Source organism: Cervus canadensis, chromosome X (genome assembly GCF_019320065.1).
Source record: "Cervus canadensis isolate Bull #8, Minnesota chromosome X, ASM1932006v1, whole genome shotgun sequence".
Classification (NCBI taxonomy): domain Eukaryota; kingdom Metazoa; phylum Chordata; class Mammalia; order Artiodactyla; family Cervidae; genus Cervus; species Cervus canadensis.
In genome coordinates, this window is record NC_057419.1 from 53,163,345 (window position 1) to 53,182,925 (window position 19,581).

At 47.6% G+C, this 19,581-nt stretch overlaps 2 protein-coding genes across 10 annotated transcripts in view; one reads left to right on the forward strand and one right to left on the reverse strand.

The window, feature by feature from the left end:
- Positions 1-19,581, reverse strand: part of LOC122434999 (neurofilament medium polypeptide-like) — a 181,071-nt gene that overhangs the window by 15,745 nt on the left and 145,745 nt on the right. The window lies entirely within an intron of this gene.
- On the forward strand, positions 4,674-5,702 carry LOC122435001. 2 transcript variants are annotated; one of them, XR_006267518.1, is made up of 2 exons: positions 4,674-5,443; positions 5,666-5,702. XR_006267518.1 is itself a non-coding variant. In XM_043458846.1 (2 exons), the coding sequence occupies exon 1, from the start codon at positions 4,708-4,710 to the stop codon at positions 5,377-5,379; it is 672 nt and encodes a 223-aa protein (XP_043314781.1). In that variant the 5' UTR covers positions 4,674-4,707; the 3' UTR covers positions 5,380-5,424; positions 5,666-5,699. The 2 variants fall into 2 exon arrangements, 1 of the variants encoding a protein (XP_043314781.1); XM_043458846.1 differs by having other exon boundaries at positions 4,674-5,424; positions 5,666-5,699.

A 19,581-nucleotide genomic window follows, 5' to 3' on the forward strand; every position in this document is an offset into this window, starting at 1 on the left:
CCAAAAGGGTATACTCGTACAAAAGAATACTATACAGTCATTTTAAAGGAACTGCTTATGCATGTAACGGCAAGGATGCATCTCGGCTGTGCCAATGAGAGATGTCAGACACAGAAAACTATGTATTCTATGATTTCATGTCAATGGATTTCTGGAAAAGGCACAACTATAGGCACCGAAATCTGTCTCTGGTTGCCAGTTTATAAGAGTCGAGGAAGGAGTCTGAATGCAAATAGTCCAAGGGAACATTTTCAAACCAATGGGACGTTTTCCACATTTTTATTGTGGTAGCATTTACATGATGGTATGCATATGTCAAAACTCAACAAGCGGTAATGCTTTAAAGCATCGACTTCTATTGTATATAAACTATATATCAATACTTCTCACTTTTTTAAAAAGGACAAGGAACTTTTAAGTATGTAAATACTGGTTATTGTATCCATCCAGACCATGAGCTCAAAAACATAAAAACCTTATTTGGAATTCTTCCCAGACCTGGCCAACATCCAGGCTTTCCCATGACACCTTTGCACCCTTCTGACAGGACACAGAAACTTGGTCTTAACCATGTTTCCAATTCCCTCTCTTTCACTTCAAGTCCATATTCTTGCTGACTTCTGTCCCCTTTACTTTGAAAATGTCTAATGCATCTACTTTTTCCCATGTCCACCACATCTGCTCTAGTCCAAAGCCTCCCTCCACTTAATTGTCAACCCCCTTCTAACCGGTCTCTCACATCCACTCAGGGTGCCTGTCGCCCACCCACCACCCTCTCCCTCCCTCTCTTACAGTTGCAGAACTGTTTATGACTTTCTACATAAAGGCCACTGTCCTACATAAGAACTTGAAGGTATGGTCTAGCCCTTGCCAGCTTGCTAACAACATGCAGAGTAGAGATTCCTCTTCTTGTCTCCTATTGGGCTTCATTCACACCCTCCAATTTCTCAAGCTTAGATTGTCCCATATTTCTGAAGCCTCCTGGTTAGTAAACTCCTTCAAGCTAGGCTTCAACAGTATATGGGATGAGGACTTCCAGATATACAAGTTGGGTTTGAAGAGGCAGAGAAACAAGAGATCAAATTGCAACATTCCTCAGATCATGGAGAAAGCAAGGGAATTCCAGAGACACATCTACTTCTGCTTCATTGACTAGACTGCCTCAAGGCCTCTGACTGTGTGGATCATGACAAACTGTGGAAAATTCTTAGAGATGGGAGTACCAGACTAGCTGACCTGTCTCCTGAGAAACCTGTATGAGGGTCAAGAAGCAACAGTTAGATTAAGACATGGAACAACGGACTGTTTCAAAATTGGGAAAGGAGGAAGACAACGTTGTATATGGTCACTCTACTTATTCAAATTACATGCAGAGCACATCATGGGAAATGCTGGGCTGGATGACTCACAAGCTGAAATCAAGGTTGCTGGCAGAAATATCAACAAGCTCAGATGTGCATATCTTACCAGTCTAATGGCAGGAACCAAAGAGGAACTAAAGAACCTCTTGATGAGGGTGAAAGAGGAGAGTGAAAAGGCTGGCTTAAAACTCAGCATTCAAAAATATAAGATTATGGAATTCAGTCCAATCATTTCATGGAAAACAGAATGGGGAAGTCGATGCACGGACAGATTTAATTTTGGAGGCTCCAAAATCACTGTGGATGGTGATTGCTGCCATGAAATTAAGACATTTGATCCTTGGAAGAACAGCTATGACAAAGCTAGTATGCATGCATGCTCATGGCTTCAGTCTTGCCTGACTCTTTACGATCCCATGGGCTGTAGCCTGCCAGGTGCCTCTGTCCATGGGATTCTCCAGGCAAGAATACTTTGGTGGATTGCCATGCCCTCCTCCCATGGGGCATGGCAGGGGATCTTCCCAACCCAGGGGTCAAACCCATGTCTCCCGCATCCCATGCATTGCAGAAGGATTCTTTTTTTTTTTTTTTTTTTGCCACTTTATTCATGTTTTAATTGAAGGGTAATTGCTTTACAGAATTTTGTTGTTTTCTGTCAAACATCAAGAATCAGCCATACACAAAGACAGAAATATAGATCAATGGAACAGAATAGAAAGCCCAGAGATAAATCCATGAACCTATGGACACCTTATCTTTGACAAAGGAGGCAAGGATATACAATGGAAAAAAGACAACCTCTTTAACAAGTGGTGCTGGGAAAACTGGTCAACCACTTGTAAAAGAATGAAACTAGAACACTTTCTAACACCATACACAAAAATAAACTCAAAATGGATTAAAGATCTAAATGTAAGACCAGAAACTATAAAACTCCTAGAGGAGAACATAGGCAAAACACTCTCCGACATAAATCACAGCAAGATCCTCTATGACCCACCTCCCAGAATATTGGAAATAAAAGCAAAACTAAACAAATTGGACCTAATGAAACTTAAAAGCTTTTGCACTACAAAGGAAACTATAAGCAAGGTGAAAAGACAGCCCTCAGATTGGGAGAAAATAATAGCAAATGAAGAAACAGACAAAGGATTAATCTCAAAAATATACAAGCAACTGCTGAAGCTCAATTCCAGAAAAATAAATGACCCAATCAAAAAATGGGCCAAAGAACTAAACAGACATTTCTCCAAAGAAGACATACAGATGGCTAACAAACACATGAAAAGATGCTCAACATCACTCATTATGAGAGAAATGCAAATCAAAACCACAATGAGGCACCATTACACACCAGTCAGGATGGCTGCTATCCAAAAGTCTACAAGCAATAAATGCTGGAGAGGGTGTGGAGCAAAGGGAACCCTCTTACACTGTTGGTGGGAATGCAAACTAGTACAGCCGCTATGGAGAACAGTGTGGAGATTTCTTAAAAAACTGGAAATAGACCTGCCATATGACCCAGCAATCCCACTTCTGGGCATACACACTGAGGAAACCAGATCTGAAAGAGACACGTGCACCCCAATGTTCATCGCAGCACTGTTTATAATAGCCAGAACATGGAAGCAACCTAGATGCCCATCAGCAGACGAATGGATAAGGAAGCTGTGGTACAGATACACCATGGAATATTACTCAGCCATTAAAAAGAATTCATTTGAATCAGTTCTGGTGAGGTGGGTGAAACTGGAGCCCATTATACAGAGTGAAGTAAGCCAGAAAGATAAAGAACATTACAGCATACTTGAAAGGTCGGGGCATGCCCCGGGAAAGTGCCGCAAGGCAAATTCCGGAGGCTGGCTAAACTTCCTGGAATCGACCCCCTGCAGCCTGGTCCAATCATGTACCAACACAGAGCCCTCGGACACTAACCGCCGCTGTAGCCCGCGCTTTCTTCCTTATATGAAAAGACCTGGCTTAAACGCCGGCCCTGGCTATAAAACCCCTCCCCACCCCTCATACCTCGCAGACTCCCTTTGTCTCCTCACTCACCTGCCCCCGGGAGTTCTGCCCGAGAGCGACCGCTCAATAAAGGCCTTCACCACCGGTCCTTAGAGGCGGCTCTTTTTCCTCCCGCAGCGTTTTTCTAACATCTGGCGCCCAACGTGAGGCTCGAAGTGAGGGCCCCGGCACTCGCCGTTGAGGTCCCCTCGTGCTCCACCGCCGCGGAAGCCTCGGACCCAGGCGGCTTACCAACCCCCCGGACGGCAGGATACAGAGTAAGTCCCTTCGGCTTTGGGGCCTGCACTCCCTGGCGACCACCTCCTAGGGCCCCGTAACGGGTGCACACTTACTGGGCCCTCCCGGTCACCAGCTGGTGGGGAGATGTCCCCAGCGGCTGAGTAGACCTCCGGCTTCGGCCTCCGACTTCGGCCTTTCCGGGTCCCTGCAGTCGTGAGGAAGACGTTACCCGCGACTACACGGACCTTAGCTCCCCTTGACTCGTCCGAAGATGTTCGGACAGCGGGGGTTGCCTCCACGCCCCGTGGTCGTCATGGGATCGACAGCCTCCAAACCCGATCCCCAATACTCCACCCCCTTAGAGTGCCTGCTGGCTAACCTGCGGACTCTAAGACTAAAGGGAGATATCCGTCCCAAGCAGCTCACTTTTCTGTGTTCACAGGCCTGGCCTCAGTATTCCCTAGATAATGGCTCACAATGAACAGCCACAGGGACACTAGACTTTCACGTCCTCCGTGATTTAGATAATTACTGCCGGAGAAGGGGAAAATGGTCTGAGGTCCCCTATGTTCAGGCCTTTTGGGGGTTGCGCTCTCGCCCCACCCTGTGCACTACGTGCGCTCCTAGCCAAATCCTACTCACCATGGCCCCCCCCGACTCCACCCTCCCGAGCTAAGCCGACTCCTCCCGTCTCTGAGTCTTCTGCTTTCTCTGTTCCCCCAGAAGATCTGGTGCCCCCCCCTCCCTGTACCTCTCCCACAGCCCCCTCCCCTTCCTCTCCGGTTCCTAACCCCTCCCCCTCCTCTCCGGCCCCTCCTAACCCCTCCCCCTCTAACCCTACTCCGGCCTCTTTTGCTCCTGTTCCCGCCCCTGAGGCTTCACCGCCGGCCCCAGATCCTCCGGCCCTTAACCCTATCTTGTATCCTCCCCTTTCCCCCGTCACTCCCTCCTCTTCTCCGGTTAGCTCCCACACTCGCTCCCATAGCAACCCTCCAGTGCCAACCCCTCCCCTGAGCATCCCCTGGGAGCTCAGGCAGTTCCTGACACCGACCCTGATTGTAACTACCAGGAAGGGGGTGGCGGCCAGCTGCGGGTACGCTATATGATAGAGTGTATCCTTGATGGGATGGAAACGTCCTCTCTTAAGGTAGTAAACCTCCTCATACTAGATGAGGTGACTGAGGGGCCCGATGAAAACCCAGCCATGTTTCTTAATCGGCTGACTGAGGCCCTTGTTCAATACACCAGACTGTCCCCTGAGTCCCCCATGGGGGCAGCTACCTTGGCCAATCATTTTATCTCCCAATCTGCACCTGACATCCAAAAAAAGCTGGCCAAGGCCGAGGACGGCCCTCAGACCCCTATTCGAGACCTGGTAAAAATGGCCTTTAAGGTTTACAACGCCTGTGAAGAAACTGCTGAGGCCAGCCAAAGGGCAAGGCTCAAGCAAGAGGCCGAATTTCAGGCAGGCCTCCTAAACCAACAAACCCACGCCTTGGTAGCGGCCCTGCGGCTGGCGGCGGGCTCGGGGTCCCAAAACCCCCCTCCGGGGGCCTGCTTCAAGTGCGGCCAAGAAGGACACTGGGCCAAGATGTGCCCCAATCCGCAACCTCCTTCCAAGCCGTGCCCGTTGTGCAAACAGCGAGGACACTGGGCTAGTGACTGTCCCCAGGCCTCTCGGGCCCCGACCTCTAGGGGCCGGGGACCAGAGCGCCCCAGGGAGACCTCCTGCCCTCCTCCGGCCTTCGAGCTGCTGAGCTTCGACGATGGCTGACGCCGCCCAGACTCGGGAACCCCGATAACCCAAGCCAAGCCCAGGGTAACGCTCCAGGTAACGGGTAAGTCTGGTTAATGCGGGGGCTACCTATTCGGTCCGTCCGTCTTTCGGGGACACTTTACGTCCTTCCGAGGTGTCGGTTATGGGCATTGACAGCCAACCCTCATGTCCGCTCCAAACCCAGCCACCACCCTGTCAATTAGATTCCTGCCTATTTACCCACTCCTTTCTGGTCATCCCCTCCTGCCCTACTCCTCTCTTAAAAAGAAATATACTCTCACAGATCTCCCAGCAGGTGGCTACGGCCCTGGACATCGACTGACATCTCCACATCCCCTATCGGCCCCAATCGTCAGGCCTAGAACAAAGGCGCAGACAGCTCCAAGAAAGCCCCCTCCGGACTGGACTCAATGGGTCCAAGAAATAGCGCAGGCTGCGACCGGATGGGCCATGCTCCTAACAGCTTACACTCGACTCAATCAAGAAGACATAGACCCACCTCACAATCCTGCATAAGCTGACCTTTCGTCCCGGCTGGACCCTACCCCTCGTCGCCCCCGTTCAGCAGGAAATAGCCAGACAGAACCGGCGCCCCTTGTCCTATAAAAAAAAGGCCGGGATGAAAGGTCGGGGCATGCCCTGGGAAAGTGCCGCAAGGCAAATTCCGGAGGCTGGCTAAACTTCCGGGGACCGACCCCCTGCAGCCTGGTCCAATCAGGTACCGACACAGAGCCCTCAGACACTAACCGCGGCTGTAACCCGCGCTTTCTTCCTTATATGAAAAGACCTGGCTTAAACGCCGGCCCTGGCTATAAAACCCCTCCCCACCCCTCATACCTCGCAGACTCCCTTTGTCTCCTCACTCACCTGCCCCCGGGAGTTCTGCCCGAGAGCGACCGCTCAATAAAGGCCTTCACCACCGGTCCTTAGAGGCGGCTCTTTTTCCTCCCGCGGCGTTTTTCTAACAATACTAACACATATATATGGAATTTAGAAAGATGGTAACAATAACCCTATATACAAAACAGAAAAAGAGACACAGAAGTACAGAACAGACTTTTGAACTCTGTGGGAGAAGGTGAGGGTGGGATGTTTCGAAAGAACAGCATGTATATTATCTATGGTGAAACAGATCACCAGCCCAGGTGGGATGCATGAGACAAGTGCTTGGGCCTGGTGCACTGGGAAGACCCAGAGGAATCGGGTGGAGAGGGAGGTGGGAGGGGGGATTGGGATGGGGAATACGTGTAACTCTATGGCTGATTCATGTCAATGTATGACAAAACCCACTGAAATGTTGTGAAGTAATTAGCCTTCAACTAATAAAAAAAAAAAAAAAATCAGCCATAGGTACACCATGCAGGTGAATTCTTTACCACTGAGCCACCAGGGTAGCCCATGTCAAACCCAGACAGCATAGTATAAAGCAGAGACATCACTTTGCCATTAAAGGTCCATATAGTCAAAACTATGGCTTTTTCAGTAGTCATGTACAGATGTCTGAGTTCGATCATTAGGAAGGCTGAATACCTGAAGCCTTAGAATTAACTAATTATGTAACTCAGCTCTCAGCTTTTCAACAGGCATTAATGGAAGTCCGGGAGGTGACTCCTGACCCAGCCTCTGAATCAGGCAAGCCTCTACTTGAGCCAGGAACCGAGGTCCTGATAAAAACATTGGGATCTGGGGCCAACCCTCGAACCCCTCTGGGAAGGCCCTTACCAGGTTATTCTTTCTTCTCCCACCGTTGACAAAGTGCCAGGAAGTGATTCGTGGGTGCATCAGACTCGAGTTTAAGAGGTGGCACCGTGAACAGAACTAAGTGACATCATTTTATGTCTTTACTTTTTATGCTCTGACTTTGTGCTTTTCAGATGGGCCTGATAATCTATGTGAGCCTACTTCTGCTGACTCCAAAAATCCCGAGTCTGCCGTTTGATCCTCAAGACAATGCCTTCCTGTCCTGGGCTCACTCCTATGCTGCATTCTACAATCGGTCTAACTGCTGGGTCTGCAGAGTGCTCCCCTCCTCATCAGTGGAACGCTTCCCATGGTGGACATCTCCACTTCAAAGAAAAGACTTTCTCCAAGTCCAAAAATACCTTCGACAAAAATCGTATGTGATGCCTCTTCTTAATCTGATGACATATAACAACCCTAAGACGGACTGGTACAACACTTTCTACTTTAACTACGGATATAACGTGACTCTTAATTTTGATATGCATTGTCTTGTTTTAATGACTATTTCACTACACATAAGGTAAATGGGTCTAGATCTAGTGGCTTTTTAACTGACGTTTATCAAATACAGATTGATATGAGGTTATATGGCGAACTCCTGAAAAAGGACATCTAATGTCTCCTGCCCCTATATGCTGGGAACAAATAGAGCCATCCCCAGAAGTTAGCCAACAACTTAATTATAATGATTGGAAACAATTGGGATTTTTGCCTCAGGAAATATGCAAGGGAATCATTCCCGTATTTCCCAACCCCAGTTCAGGTCCTCCCTTTGCCTGTCCAGGCACTAATTGGGACTGGATATCTCAGTCACGCTGGCTTGCTCCAAACGGGACCTATTGGATATGTGGCTCTTACCTATGGGCATGGCTTCCCCCTGGCTGGATAGGGAGATGCACCCTAGGTCTAGCTTTTACTCACAGCTTCATATTTTCAGAGCTTCCAGAAAAGCCTGCTAATTTACCACACCTTAAGCTTCAGTGGGCAAGGTCTGTATTTCACTGATGTGATTATTTGACTGCTGTCTTTGTTCCCTCTCTGGGAACCACAGATGTTATGCTGCAAGTGAATGCTTTGACTAATTTTACTCAACAGGCATTACAAGATTCTCAAAAAGCTCTTTCAGTTCTTAAGGCTGAAGAAATACAAATTCGAAAGGTGGTTTTACAAAACAGATTGGCCTTAGATATTCTGACAGCTGCACAAGGAGGAACTTGTTCCATTATTCATACCCAGTGCTGTACATATATACCTGATATAAGCACTAATATTACTCATTTTTCTAAACACATGAACAAGATGATTCAGGCTATGGATGCTCCTGAAGCCTCAATTGCCTCACATTGGGAGATGTTAACTAGTTCCCCATGGTGGAAAACTACCTTAATTATAATAATTCTGATTATCCTGTTTTTGCAGTTTGCTCCCTGCACCTGTAACTGTGTAGCTGGATTTGTTTCTAGTCGCATGAAGGCTTTTAAGTCACAAATGGCTGCTCAAACGCCTGTGACCATGCAGCTTCCTCCAAGTACTACTTGGGACCCCTGGATCAGAGACCCTCAATATGAGGGTTAGCACAAAATGTTGCCTCACCAATTTAGGGACAACCTCCCTTATCAGCTCGGAAGCAGTTATGGAATGAGAACGATGCCCCTTTCCCTGGGCAACATAATTCTCCTAAAAGAAAAGAGGGGAATGAGAGAGGAAGGCCAGGGGTCTCCAAACGGAGGACATAGGCTGCAAGTGTCAGACTTTTTTTTCTCTCTCTCTTAAGCAGCAGGAAGAAAGAAACTAGTGTTATATTTTTTCCCCTTCTCCATACAAACATAAAAAGAGGTTTCGCTTAAAATTTTGTGTTGCCATAATGACACCTGGTTCCACCTGAACTTAACTTTTCTCAAACCTTGGGCGAACCAATGCATTTTTCTTATGGAAATGCTTGTCTTAAGTTATGTTAATGTTCTATGCATTTACCCTAGACTCTGTCTTCAAGGGGGTTCTGCCTAAAGGCTCAGAACCCACTTGACAAACCAGTATGTTAAACTCATATCTTGTTCTCCTAATCTATGTTAATGAAACTATATATTTGTATGGAAATCTGCCTTTCTTCAAGATTCAAGTCAATCATTTTATGGCCCAGGATGACTCACCTGCTGCCAATGTTATCTCAAAATGCATGTTGTGGGTGAGGGGCCTGGTGCCATTCTGAGTTTTGAGACATTTCCTGTTTTTAATTAGCAGACTGCTAGTAGCTATATAACATCCAGCTAAAGACTAGCAGGGGGGCACTCTTTCTGCCTCCCTTCTGATGTCTATGTCAGAAGCTTCCTCTATCTCTTTTGTGCTTTAATGAAACTTTATTACACAAAAGCTCTGAGCGATCAAGCCTTGTCTCTGGCCCTGGATTGAATTCTTCTCCTCCAGAGGACATTCCTGGTGTCTTTCATTGCTCAGCAACAACCTTTCACTGGGAAGGATTGAAGGCAAATGGAGAAGGGGGCAGTAGAGGATGAGATGGTTAGATAGCATCACCGACTCAACGGACATGAATTTGAGCAAACTATGGCAGACAGTGGAGGACAGAGGAGCCTGGGGTGCTACAGTCCATGGGGTCTCGTGAAAAGAGTCAGACACGACTGAGCGATTGAAAAAGAACCACCACCACCTTACCTTTGAGTTTTCCTAAGGTGCCACAGCCCCACTCTCAGCGGGGCTAAGAAACTTTCTGTGTCTGTCAGTGCTAAAGGCTGAGACTTAGGTCTTCACACACTCAGCGCCCCCTGCTTAAGGTTGATGGCGGGTCCTTAGAACACTCAACACTCCCTCCCAGAGCTCAGAGCATGGAGCGTGTAAAAACGCCGCGACAAGACAAAGGGGCGCCGGAGTATCAAAAGGCTTTTATTGGACAATCGCTCTCGGGCAGATATCCCACGCGCGAGGGAGGAAAAGACGGGAGTCTGCAGTCTGCGAGTAGGCGTGGCAACACCTATATGCCCCGGCGGATACGGAAGTGGCAGGACCAAGGTGCTGATTGGCCCTTTAGGTCCCGCGTCGGCTTTTTGATTGGCCGGAGTCTTGGCGCCTTCGCGTCCATCAGTCTCCCTGGCAACGGGCTGTTTTTTGATGGATATCTGTCCCTGTCAGTCTGCCTGGCAACGGGCTGTCGATTGGTGGATATCTGTCCCTGTCAGTCTGCCTGGCAACGGGCTGTTGATTGGTGGATGTCTGTCCCTGGGACTTTCGGGCGGGGGGCTTCTCCGTCAGTCCGGCTGGAGCTTTCCTGCCTGCGATCAGCGTCACCTTTCAGAGCAGTCTCACAACAGTAATGGAGCACCCTGCCCTGCTACAGAAATGGGAGCTGTAGCTGTTTGCTGCTGCTAAGTCACTTCAGTCGTGTCCAACTCTGTGTGACCCCAAAGATGTCAGCCCAACAGGCTCCCCCATCCCTGGGATTCTCCAGGCAAGAACACCGGAGTGGGTTGCCATTTCCTTTTCCAATGCATGAAAGTGAAAAGTGAAAGTGAAGTCGCTCAGTCGTGTCCGACTCTTAGCGACCCCATGGACTGCAACCTACCAGGCTCCTCCATCCATGGGATTTTCCAGGCAAGAGTACTGGAGTGGGGTGCCATTGCCTGTAGCTGTTTACCCCCTCTTAATATGCTTTCTCCCTTTGCATTGAATTCACCTCCACATTTCTTCTTTGAGTCACCAAATGGAACTCTTCTCATCCCCAACTGGTTAGTGTAAGAAGCTGCACCTGCATCTCTATCAAGGATGGTGCATGTACCCCCTGCGCTCTGTATTTTCTTCCTCCTTTCCCTTCAAAATCTGTCGACTCCAAGACATCACAAAAAGGGCTCCAGATCACCCACAAAAGGGGCGGTGCTGCAGGGAAGGCTGTGACTCTCATCCACAGCCTGAGTCAAAGCAGGACTGTGTTATAAGTGTCACAAGCTGCCCCACTGCATCATGGGAGCCAAAAGAGCAATGGTCTGAAAGTCCTAACACAGACACTTATGTGGATAGAACACCAGTGTCTTCCTAGGGACCTATGAGTTGTTGTTTGGTTTGGACTTATAGAAGCAGTGACCTTTTTCACAATGCTTGCCTGCTTAGCTAACCTTCCATCAGGACCTCTCTCCTCCCCTACAGCCCCCTACCTACTGTACCAAAAATCATACTTCTGACTTCAGTGTGCTGATTGGGTTTTCACCTGGCAGGGATACCAACACAACTTTTTATGCTGAAACCTCAAGACACCTGAAGAGAACGAGTTTCCAGGCAGTCCATCTTTCAATTATAATAGAAAAACTGCCTATGTAACAATGAAGATACAGCAAATTAAAATACTAATAAAATATTATTTGGAAATTATCTAGAATGTCACACTTAAGAGAAAAAAAATTTAGTACGTCATCTATTGCCTTTCAGGTTGAATTTTCATTTAAGAAAATTACGAGATGGGTGAGGTAATGTCTCCATATTGTATTTGTTGTTCTGTTTATCATTATATTATTGCTATGGTTATGCTACTCTCCAAAATGATGAGGGTGCTCCACTAATGTCTGTCACGGCAAATACATGTTTACAGCTTGATATGGACTAGGAACTGTTCTCTGTGATCTTTGCATGTTGACATGACACCCCATGGTCTTTCATGCACTTAGGAGAAGCTGTGTTCAATCCATCTACAGATCCATCATAGTGTTTCATGCGGATGGACATGTTGATCTGCCTTCTGATCCACAGTAGACTAGACACTGCGCTGTATTCCAGATTGGGAGTCAGGTACCACACCTGTCTGTTTCTCTCTGGCCTGGGCATCCAACTGACTCAGCTCTTGCCAGCTAGGTGACTTTGTGCAAATTCATCCGCCCATTAACGTCTAGGTGTCTCTGCTCCTCAACTGCCAAAAGGGACGATAGCATGAAAAATGCTTACCTTACAGTGTTGCTATGAGTACTGAAAGACTTTTGAGTACATATGGAGTACATGTGTACATTGGGTACATATGGAGAGCTAAGCACGATCCCGAAGGGTGAGCTTTCTTTCCTGTCTCTCTTCACTTCTGTTTCTGCTTGTACTCATATCCCCTTGTCCCTGCCCCCACGCTTTTACCTCCCCAATTTCAACTGATCCGTGTCATCTCTGATCTGTGCCCCTGTCTTCAGACTCTCCATCCCAAAACACAGCTGAACAACTCCTCATGACTTACCTCAGAAAATATCCATATCATCACCCTTGGATTAAACAATCATGAGTAAGTATTAGTGGAAGAAATAAGAAACACAACAAAACTGGAAATGTGAAAACTACACAAGAAATAAAGCATTACTGATGATCGTTTGACTATTAACATCTTCACATCTTCACCAGATTCAGATCTTCAGAATTTGATTGAGAATTAGACTTGATAAAAATAATGGCAAAAAAAGGCCATGTGATGAGATTTCTTCGCCTTTCAATTTCCCTGGACAATGTTTTTAAAAATTTATGTACTCATGTTCTATAACTGTCCATTGACCACTTGCTTTCCCATCATGATGCAAATCCTATGAAGAGGTCATTAGACGTCTAACTTCACAGAGAATAGTCACTAAACTTTTTCATATGAGCACATGATGAAACCTAAATATTTCCTTTAAGCTTCACCATATCCCCATAAGAAGAGGGGGATACTCACCGTGCTTAAAAAAAACCCTCCGTCATGCCTCATACACTCCATTCTTGAGGCCCCGAAAGGCCTGAAATGATAGTGCAAGGTCCATGCAGTGGGTCAAAGGTGGTCTTGACATTGTGTCTCTGGAACAATCTCCAGGGAAATGTGGAACAGCAATAATATTAACAACAGCAATGACAACAGATAGAATTGGCACGTACTGTCCTGACAATTTCCCATGTCTTAACATGGTCAGTGGTCTACACTGCCCCGTGAAGTAGTTAAATTTACTCCAAGCTGGTGTTCCCATGTGGTGAAAAGAGGAATGAGGCACAGAGGTGCTACGTAACTAGTTCAGTGTCATCCAGCAGTAAGGGAGCCACAGGTCTGGACGCACTGTGGAAAACCCTGGGTGTTCTGTATTTATTCAGTCAAGGGTAAGATCCAACGGCTATGGCAAAATATGTAGAATAACAGCTACCACATAACAAAAATTGATCTTACATCATAGAAATGCACACAAAATAGATATCCGATTTCTTCAGAAATCTTTCAAATGGAGGCTTGACAAGACTGGCATCAGGATGTTTTGTAGACACGATGGTCTGAGAGCCTCCTCAGAACAGCAAGACAGCATGTCAGTGAGTCTCCTAGACTGGAGGTCTTGAGTTTGTGCATCAGAGAAGGCAGGAAACATGCTCACATGCTCACAGAGACATGAGCCTGGCAGTAGGCAAAATAAGACCATGTCTCTGCTCCGGTAGTGCCTAGACAAGTTGTCCATGTCAATCAGAACTGAGGAATTCTTTTTTAAAGGTGCAGATTCCATGATCTACACTCAGTGAATCTCACTCAGTGCGGCTACAACAGTGCCCTAGAATCTGTGAGATTTCACTATACTTGGGAAACTCTCAGGGACTTTATTAAACCCCTTTGGTAGTGAGACTGTCAGGAAAATAAGGAAATTAGAGATCGGAACAGATATTAGGAAAACTGTATAGATAATCAACAAAACCCAAAGCTGGCTCTTTCAAAAGGTCAATATGAATTCATAAATTTCCATCCACAAGAATAAAAAAAAAGATAACTAAAGACAAAACTTACCAATATCAGGAAAGAAATAGGTTACAGATCCCACATTTCTTAATCCAATCATTTCATCAAGGTGCATTGGGCCAAATCCAAATAATGTGATGAAACCACTCGTTTTTTTTTCTCATTGTCCTCCAGCTTCCCCTTCCTGCCTCTCTCCTTTGCCCCAGTTCCTTTCTCCTTCTTAAGTCCTGCCCTCCATCAAGAGGAGCAATGTTATGAGGCATGATTCATGATTATAACTGATGTCCACTGCTTGGCTGACATTCAGCATGGATGCTATCATCCCTGCAGCTGGTACACTCAAGCTCTCTGTCTCTCATGATGGAGCAAAAGGTTTCACTCTAATTTCAGGTATAGGTAGGAGAGAAGGTGCAGGGCACATGTTGGAGCCTTGAGTCCTTCATCTATGAAATGCAGAAGACCACAAACTGTGGGAGAAACAGAAATAGCGGCACCAGGCCCCTTTCAATGAGAGCTACGTGCCAAACCCAGCACATCACACGATTCCTTGACATTCAGGAGCACACCAAGTAAATTTCCATGCCAGGACTGTTGCATTTATTGTTCCTTCTGCCTGGAATGCTCTTCCCTTAGGTAACCCCCCGGACTGCTCCCTTACTTCCTCCAGATCTCTGCTTACTTGCCATCTTTCAGGGAGTCTTTCCCTCATTATCTTGAATAAAATAATGACATCATACCTACATACACCTTTTCCCCTGATGCAGCAATATCTTTCTTCATAGTGCCTGCCACCCTTGATTATTTACTGACCACCAAGTCTATGAAATGAGAGACTTGGTTAGTTTTGTCTTGTCCCAAACTCTTCCAACAGTGCTCAAGTCTATGGCAGGTGCTCAGAAAACATTTGCTGAGAGGGACAGTCTGGTGCCAGGCCCTTTACACACATTGCTAACACCCACAGAAACCCTCCAAGATGGGCACTGGCCCCACTGTATTAATTATGAACAAACTGAGATTTCAGGAGACAACTGATTCACTCAACAACACACAGTCAGCATGTCAGGTTCCAGGCTTCAGAATCATATCTGCCAGCTTCCAAAACCTCAGTTCCCAGACAGACCTCACAGCCAAGAACATAAGAGGTTTTATTTCTAACACAAAGACTCCAAACAGCTCATAGATACCCAGAGACATCAAAAAGAGCTCACTGAATCTCTACACAGAGAGCACGCAGCTCGAGTCTCAGACGCTCAAACACAACAGAAAACCATAAGCATACACACTGTGACAGAGACCCTGCAAACAGCCCAAAGTCTTCCAGACAGAAAGAAATGAGAACTGCACAGATACTTCACATCATGGAGACTGACTCCCAAACCACAGGGACACTGACCGACCTAATACAAAACCCCCTAATCGGAAAGACAGAAGTTTTAATAACTCAAGAACATCATACACTCTTAAGACACAGTACCCAGACAAATGAAAAACTTGCAACCTGTGCATAGATCCCCAAGGAGCTGATAGTTCACACCTTAAGACTGACCCATCCTTAAAGCAGCACAGAGGAATCACAAACATGGATCGGAATTCAAAAGCTCAGTGATCTCACATTCTGGAGTGCATATGCCTACACATAGATCTCTCACCCAGGGACTGAAAAGCCAGAAAGCTCCAAAGATGCACATCACGGTATACAGGCACACATCCTAGAGGCTCACAAAATCCACTCAGATCAAATATCCCATCACTCACAACTCCACCCAAAGGCTGAAGGAGATCAAATGTACACGAAACAGCACCTGTGTTGTCACACATAGCAATACACAATCCCAATCTGCCAGATACAGGTTACGCTCCAGGGAGAGACACCAAACTCAGAGACCTCTCCCTGGACATGAATTGCAAGCATTTGTGCGAATGACCCTGTGCCGCCACATGCTCCAGACTGAGCGAGAGCTAAACAAGACTGAAACGCCGTCACCATACACAGCCAGCGACTGCGCCAAACCTCGCCACTAACCAGGGCAGCTATTCGATCCCTTGAAGAAAAGCATGAAAACTCGGAGGAAAATTGTATGCTCTGAGAAGTCGCACACGCCAACGCGGGCGCACGCGGATACAGGCGCCTCCCGCCGTCAGTTCCAGTTCTGGGACCACAGTGCCGGCAATCACGCGGCGGCCAGTCACTGCCCAGAACGCTTCCCGGACGCCAAACCCAAACCGACAGCCAGTCTCTCGCTCCGCAGTCGTCCCACCAACGAAGGGGTGGAGTTGAAAAAGAGATGAAGAAAGTTTCCGCTTAATACCGCTGTCCGTTCGGATTCGAGAGAGGTGGGAAGATGAAGAGGAGCGAATGGGGATGGACCCAGTGGCTCCATGAGTGCCGCCGCTGGGACCGGCGGTCCATGCCCGACGCGGTGTAAGGGGACCCTCCTTGTTGGCACACGCCCTCTCTCAATGGTACCTTTCAGAGTGGGTGGGCTTACCGCTACCCCTCAGTGGTACATCCCAGGACAGAACTGTTTCATCTCGCGCGCCCCTTGCTGGTGGGATTGGGGAACAGCAGATGTAGATGCCTGTGGACCATTCCAGGATGATCCCCAAGGGGCGGAAGGACAAAGTTAGGGTGAAAACCCCACAGATTGCTGCAATTTTGGACTCAGAATAAAGTCTTCATAAACTGAAGATTGCGTCTCTATAGGGATCACTGTCGTAACAGAGAGCATGGAAAGCATTTTATCTATGCTGGCATTGTGCTTGTTTGTGCATTCCTGTTCAATACAGGATAGGTCTCATGGGGGAAAGCCAGCCGCAGTCCCCCAAGGGGCAGGATAGAAAAAGCTTCCGACTGGGATCTGAAGGCCTGGCGGGGGGAAGCCCTCTGTCGTTGACTGCGAGTAATATGTGAAAGAGACAACAGGACCTTCCATTCTGTTAGGAAAGGGGTCAACTCCGAGGGGACCCAAGGACACCACCACGTAGGTGAGATAAAGACCATGTCTTTGTCACCATCTTGTCATACCTGAATATGTTCCCTAGCAGGATCCTCAGCCTGTCTAGCTATGCCTCTCTCAACAAGTTTAAATTTGTTTATTCATTCCATCATTCATTCATTCTCTCCAAAGTATGTGTCAAGCACAACTCTGTGTGTTAGGAAAGAGAAAATCAGCCTTTTCTTCATGGAGCTTACATTCTCTTGGGATCATGTGGTCCCCAAATACAAGTAGTTTATCAGGTGTCTGTAACTGCCATGATTTAAATTAAATCGGGATAGTGAAATAGAGGGGATGATATCTAGAAAGAGTGGTCAGGGAAGTTCTAAGACTGTGACATTTGAGCAAAAGCCTAGAGGACATATGCCTATCTTTGAGAAAAGTATCCTAGACAGAGGTAAGGCCAGTGGAAAAACTGGGGAGTAGAACCCTGTGTTGTGTGTATGAAAAGAGTGAGGAGGGCAATGTGACAGGCACAGCATGATGGAGGGAGAGTGAGGAGATTGGGGACAGAAGTGATGAAGGCGAGGACCCTTGGGCCTTCTGGCCATTGGGAGGATTTTGACTTGAACCACAGGAGGGTTCTTATCAGAGAAGTCCCCAGGCTTCTTTCTGAGGCCCTGATCGCACATGATTGTCGAGGAGCTCTTGGTTTATTTGAAGAAAATCCCTTCCCCACCCCTTCTGCAGCTGAGCATGCCTTTCCTGGAATCCCCTACACTCAAGGGGAATGCCTCCTACTGCTCCCAGTGAACATTCATGTCAACTGATGATACCCTCAGGAGAGACAGGGCAAGGACCCTCTTGGTGTGAGTGAGGTCACACTGAGTCTTGCAAAGGCAAAGAAGGATGATATCACAGGCACAGAGATGGCAGGGAGAATGACAAAGATAGAGCAGTAGACAGTGACAGAGAGACTACTTCTGGCACCAAACTGTCCTCACTTAGTTAGCCCCAGCCCTGCTGCTGGATGATGTACAGTACATTGTCTCTATAGGAGAAAAGAAGCCCCTCCCCAGGGACTGTCTGTAGGGAATGATTCAGTTGCCCATGGCCTGGGCCTTAATCATGCTCCCTTCATACACATAAGGGGCCTCTGCCCATCAAGACAAGCACATGCTCCATTCCTGGGGAGGCTCATGCTGTACATAGGGTCCCTCACAACCTGTCCTGCCCAGACTGCCCTCCTGCTGATCTCGCTGCCAATGACTGATTTAATGGGGGAAAGAGAGGCAGGGATCTCTGCATTTGTGGTGGAGCCTCATGCAAATGGGTGAATGTGAGCTTTCTCCCCAGCTGCTTGGAGGTTCACCTCTGTACCTTCCCCCACCACCTCCCCAGGGAATGTGAAGATTACATTTCACACATCAGGTAAGAAGCTGGGTGTGTGATGGGGAGACACAGAGACATATCCTGACAGTAAGTCAGTCATAGGGTCCTTGTGGCCCTGTGCAAAGGCCCCCCTCTGCCACTACCTGGCCAGGGTTGTGCTGAGTCTTCCTTGCCTCCTCCAAGGAGCCCAAGCTTACATCCAGTTCCTCCCCTCCTCATGACCTGAGACTTTCCATCTGCACAGGGCCTCGGGCGCCCATCTGCTAACGGTGCCCTCCTTGTTGTGGGTTGGGCAGATGGACTGAGGGAGTGTGTGGACACAGTGTTTGTCACAGGGCCCCTATCAAGGGTGCTAGTCATATCAGCAAGTATTGTTCTTAACAGGATTATTACCTGGGCTTCTGTGAACTGGGCATTATTACCCTCTCTGAGGATAGGGCCCCAAGCTTTTATCTCTGTAAGGAGGCATGGTAGACATCTTAGCAAATGTGACATCACAGGCCTACTTCTAAGACCTGTGACAGTGGGGTCCATCCACCCTTCCTCTTAAAGCTATTCTCATATGCAGATACATGAACAGCTGAGAGGCCTAACCCTCTGGACAAAGGCCCCCCCAAATAGTTCTGAGATTTCATGCCCTGGGACAGATATCTGCAACCTGTTCAGACTGCTCATCCTGGACACCAACCCAAAACAACTCTCACAGGTCAACCCTGAGGACACAGATGCACCCCAGCTCAGAAGTGCCAACTGTGGCCTCGGATGAATTACGATCCCTAATAGAAACAGCGTTGCTCACAGCCAGTTCTACAGGTTTAAGTTGTAACCTCTGTGGTTCCTGAATGACACTGCATTCTGAAGGAATTCTGGGTGACAAACAGGAAGAGGCACACTGTACTTTGGACAAACTCGCCCTTATTTAGTCACTCACCTACCTCAGGAAAAGGTTCAGTGACCCCAGATTCTGGCATCTTCCCACATACACAAAAGCGTGAAAATGATTAACTTGCAATGTCTGATCTCTGTGCTTCACAGTAATCTTTTACCAGTATTCATGCTAGACTTCTTGTATTTCCTAGGCAAAAATCGTATTGTCTTCACTGCTACCTCCTCAGAGCAGTGTTCTCAGAGCTATCGGAAGAGCTGTGTCCCGGGCTATAGTCCCCAGGAGACCCCAAATCCAACTTAAACTCACAACTCTTCTGTTGTATGTTTTTCTTTAAGTGGACACTACTCTGGCTTACAGCTCCCATTTACCTCAGAGGCTTCTCACCCCTCCCCCAGAGCCTACACTCCACACCCTGAGACACAGAGTCCCACATCTTTGCCTCTGGGCTACTGGGTGGACATTTGCATTGAGTCTCTGTTCAGTCAACCCCAAGGGAGAGAGGCCTCCAGTCTTGCACTTCCTGC

What these genes read in the sequence shown, in the direction of transcription:
- LOC122435001 (XM_043458846.1), top strand. Translation starts at nt 4,708, where the DNA reads ATGATAGAGTGTATCCTTGATGGGATGGAAACGTCCTCTCTTAAGGTA.